At 43.8% G+C, this 5,066-nt stretch overlaps 1 protein-coding gene across 1 annotated transcript; it reads right to left on the bottom strand.

The window, feature by feature from the left end:
• Positions 1-237: 237 nt before the first annotated feature.
• On the bottom strand, positions 238-4,486 carry LOC311022072 (homeobox protein engrailed-1a-like). Its single transcript, XM_084023094.1, has 2 exons — positions 3,744-4,486; positions 238-992 (listed from the first exon to the last, which is right to left on the bottom strand). The coding sequence occupies exons 1-2, from the start codon at positions 4,291-4,293 to the stop codon at positions 670-672; spliced, it is 873 nt and encodes a 290-aa protein (XP_083879220.1). The 5' UTR covers positions 4,294-4,486; the 3' UTR covers positions 238-669.
• Between the last annotated feature and the right edge of the window lie 580 nt (positions 4,487-5,066).

The following is a 5,066-nucleotide window of genomic DNA, read 5'->3' on the forward strand; positions in this document are numbered from 1 at the left end:
CCCGACTTTCTTCTACAATATTCCTATAACGGGGCGGAGGGATGAGCCGCTCGGATTATTCACGTGTTGGTTCAGAAACAGCAACGCATAGGTGTGACGGAGATGACGGTGATGATGGTGATGATGATGATGATGATGATGATGATGATGGTGATGATGGTGATGATGATGATGGGGATTATGATGAGGATTATGATGACGGTGATGATAATGATGAGGATTATGATGACGTGATGATGGTGATTATGATGATGATGATGGTGATGATGATGATGATGATGATGATGATGATGATGGTGATGATGATGATGATGATGATGATGATGATGATGATGATGATGATGATGATGATGATGTGTCTGGGAGGGCAACGCAACGTGCTTTGCTTCTCTAGAGTTTGTCAAAGTGTCCAGGCTCTGTTTCCCAATAAAATCTCTTTGGTTTTGCAGTGGCAGGTCAGTGAAGAGTCAGAGTGTGTTCGTCTGCTCGTCGCGTCGGGACGGAGATGAAGAGGAGCGCGCATCGGCTCAGCTTCCTCCTCGTTAAATTACATATAGGATATATTTACAATGTACAGAGTGTGTTTGTGGAGGAGAGCGGAGAGCTCGCAGTAGTCCTGCCTGCTCGCCGCGGGGCCGCGTAGCCGGGGGGCCGCGCCGGGGCCGCCGCTCAGTCGCTGTCGTCCTCCTTGTCCTCCTGGATGGTGGTGGTGGAATGGTTGTACAGTCCCTGCGCCATCAGCTGCAGCGCCAGGCCGTTCTTGAAGCCGCTGGCCTTTTTGATCTTGGCCCGCTTGTTCTGGAACCAGATCTTGATCTGGGACTCGTTGAGGTTGAGCTCCTGCGCCAGAGCCTGCCGCCGCTGCTCCGTGATGTAGCGGTTCACCTGGAACTCCGTCTTCAGCCTCTGCAGCTGCTCCGCCGTGAAGGCCGTGCGCGGCCGCTTGTCCTCTTTGCCGCTTTTGGACTTTTTCAGTTTCCGTGTCCGTGGACCTGCAGTAAGGACGAAGACGCGAGAGCGGGAATATGAATATGCAGCGTGGACACAAGCGGACTCATCCCAACGTCCTCAACGCTGCAGCCTCTCTCTCTCTCTCTCTCTCTCTCTCTCTCTCTCTCTCTCTCTCTCTCTCTCTCTCTCTCTCTCTCTAAAAAATAATAGCAACAATAATAAAAATAATAAATAAATAAATTATTCAGCTAATAATAAGAATTATTATTTCATTATCAGCTGGTGTAGTGGCAATAATGATAATAATAATAACTGTTATCATTATTCTTAATCAGTTCACTAGCATAATAAAGTAAATATAGTAAACAGTAATAATGATATAATACTAGTAATACAGATTATTATAATAATAATAAAAAATAATAATACGTGTTATTATTATTATTATTCGTAGCAATAGCAAGAATAATAGTCATAATAGTTATAACAATAATAATCATGATAATAATAACAATTAGAATAATCATAATAATAATCATAATAACATAGCTTGTATAATTACAATTATTATTCTTATTTTCTATTATCTGGCAATATTCAGAGTTATTAAAATAATAGTAAACAGTAAAAAGTAATATTAAAAAAATATATATTATGAATACCTGTTATTATTATTCTGTATCTGCTCCAATAGCAACAGTAAGAATAATTATTATATTAACAGTAACCATAGTAATAAAAAAAAATAACAGTAATAACAATAACAATAATAATAATAACTGGTTTATGCAGTGGCAATAATTATTAAGATACACATAGTAAAGAAAATAACAACAATGATAATAATAATAATAATAATAATAATAATAATAATAATAATAATAATAATAATAATAATAATAAGCCCAACGGAATATGCGTACTTGTCTTCTTAATGACACAATAGTTATACTCATGTAGAGCAACAGAACACACACACACACACACACACACACACACACACACACACACACACACACACACACACACACACACGCGTGTTCAGAATAACAGCCGCTACACAATCATTGCAACATTTTTGAAGTGTAGTGACGTAAATCAAAATAGTGTATAATATTGAAGCGGCGGAAAGTGACGTGAAGCAAACTTCCACGTGCTTTAAATGGCTCTAGTAAGTATAGTAAATATAAGAAGCATAAATATAATAACTGGGATGTGACACTGAAAGACAGGCAGACTGAACAAAGCTAATTTCAGAAAGACGCCGGCCTACTGTACATAGGCTACTTGTCTATTTGATATGTTTATTATATTGTGTTTGTGTTCTACAAATTCCGTTGTACAATGACGTTGACGATTTTATTTTGTTCTATTTTAATATCACACAGACTTCTAGTTTAATAACCACAAACAGCATCCAAACCCCGGGCCTTAGTGTAATATCATATCCGGGGTTCGGACTAAAACATGCCTTTGTAATAGAACTCTCATGGTGTTGTTTATTATTATTATTATTATTATTATTATTATTATTATTATTATTATTATTATTATTATTAGTAGTAGTAGTAGTGTAGTAGTAGTAGTAGTAGTAGTAGTAGTAGTAGTAGTAGTTGTTGTTGTTGTTGTTTTTTTTTTTTTTAGGCTTCTTGTTCTCGTGCATGCTACGAAAATACGTCAAATTAAACAATACATGACATCAAAAATGCGCAAAGACAAACTGCTTATTTGTTTGTATAACGTCATAAAAGACAGCCGAGCTACCGGAAACGAGAGTGTGTTTTACACACACCTTTGTGTTTGGGTGCAACTGGAGGAGATTCCTGCTGAACTCTCATCAAACACAGTTAATAGATTCAAAATGTCTCCTGTAGCGGCGGCTGGGAGGGCTGATGGCCATTATTAACCTGTAATTCCATTGTGTTTTATTCCGCCATGCTTTGCTGACAGCAGCTCATAGCTTCACCGCAGAAATGACTTTATAACGAGAGAAAACGTCTCGAGCACTGAACCAAAGCACGTGTCGCCCTGAAAGCTGCCTCCGGAATAGAACCTGGGACCGGAAGTCAGAGAGAGCTCTTCATAAATCAGGAACGCTTTACTGGACTCCACCTGCACGCTCGCGGTCAACACGCATGAGCTTTTTCTTCTTTAGTCCAGACTTCTAACGCTTGAATCATAGCTGCAGCTCGTCGACGTTTTGGTTTTGTTTCACATTCATTTTAATTTCCAATACACGGATTCAGTTTCACAGAGAAACAAACATGGAGGTTTAAGCGGTTTTCATAGAAAACAATCGTACACAGCAGCAGCAAAATGTGTTGTTAAACGTGTTCAACAAGAATGTTGAAGTTGTGAGGTCTTTTGATTTTTTTATTCGTTCACTATTTGACATCAATGTGAGGCCTTTGGCACAATATTAGACCATCAGGTACGAATATGAAATACGTAACCATTCAACGAGGATTAATGCAAACTTTAAAAATTGTTGATATTTTATGTGTATGACGTCAGTGGATCGACAAGACATTTGATTCCAATAATTAAAAGTTGGTAGTATTGATATGAAGGTTAAGGAGGTTAACTTATTATATGATAGTCGGTAGGCTATATGACAGACAGGGTTGTAATCTGAAAATATGAGTCCGCGCTGTTTGTGGTCTGCTGAATGAAAATTGCAACACGTAATAAATGTTGGTTGTTGTTGTTTGTTTGTTTGAGAAAACAAATTAGCATTAACTTTGCTAACAGCTGTTCCCCCGTTGTTTGTCTCCGTGGAACTATTGCCTTACCAGATGAGGGCCTGTCCGAGTACCGGGTGCAGTAGACCCAGGCAGGCCAGAGTAACGGCTGGCTCTCCGGTGTGGACGCCCCGGTGCCGTTCAACACCACCAGCGAGGAGGACGTGTTCTCCCCGGCCCCGCCGCCAGTTCTCTCCTCGGCTTTCACGCCGCTGCTCCCGGTTGAGGCGGCGGCGCTTCCTCCGCTGCTGCCGTTACTCTTCTTGGGACTCGCCAAAGAGGCAGAGGAGGCGGAGGACGAAGTGCTGTCACTGCTGCAGTTGGAGTCCTGGCACGGCGTCCCGGGAAGGCTCGGCCTGCTGACCGCCAGGTGGACGCGGTCCCGGCCGGAGGTCTGCGCCCTCTCCCGCGGGCCCAGGCCATGCTCCTTCTTGCAGCCGAAGTCCGGCCGCAAAATGTTGTCGATGAAAAAGTTGGTGGTTCTGTGGGCCTGCTGGGCGACCTGCAGAGGCAGTATGGGCGGCGAGGGCAGGCTGGGAGCCGGGGACACGCTCTCCCCTTCGCTGCTATCCGAGCTGTTCAGATCTCGCTGTTCCTCCATCGCTGCTTGTCGGGACAACGCGCCTTGTGTCCTGCAACCACTTCCACTGAGCGGGCTTGTGTTTGTATCCAAATGTGGCACCAGGAAGCACTAACACATAGTTATTTGCTCTCCGGAATACTGCTGTTTGGTGTAATTAGTCGCCAACTGTGGACATCCAGCTTGCGTAAAGGCGCTCCGGCGCGTCATGGTCGGTGACTTCCTACCAGACTGGATGCTGCTGCGCTGCTCTCACACACAGAGCTGCACCGCTGTATGACAGCGGAATCTTCACAAAGTCGGTACATCACATCACAGGCGCGTATTCACACACACACACACACACACACACACACACACACACACACACACACACACACACACACACACACACACACACACACACACACACACACACACTGACTCTCACCAACCGGAGGTGCGTTAATAACAGCCAAAGCGCAACGGGCCAATCACGGAGCGGGACACTTTTGGACAAGGGGGCGACGGCGTCCAATGGTGTCAGGCGACTGTGAGCCGAGCGAGGAACTGTGGAGCAGAGAGCTTCACAGAGAACCCAAACAAGAGATGATCACTGCTCCGGTGTTGTTACGGTGGATCCGTTACATCTCATACAGCCGTGCACACACACGGAGCCGCGGCCGCCGCCGCTGCGTCACTCTGACTGACAGGCCGCGTCCCAAACAACCAGTTCTTCTAACACTTGGATTCCAGAAGTGGACAGTTTTACAGTGATGACACCAATAATACGTCACACATCTTACAGAAGCAGG

The sequence above is a fragment of the Eutrigla gurnardus genome (assembly GCF_963514095.1).
Source record: "Eutrigla gurnardus genome assembly, chromosome: 12".
Lineage (NCBI taxonomy): Eukaryota > Metazoa > Chordata > Actinopteri > Perciformes > Triglidae > Eutrigla > Eutrigla gurnardus.

Bases quoted from the DNA above. Each gene is read 5' to 3' on its own strand.
- LOC311022072 (XM_084023094.1), bottom strand. From the start codon at position 4,293: ATGGAGGAACAGCGAGATCTGAACAGCTCGGATAGCAGCGAAGGGGAG. The intron at 993-3,743 runs GTAAGGCAATAG...TCCTTACTGCAG, and splicing joins CTCGGACAGGCCCTCATCTG to GTCCACGGACACGGAAACTG.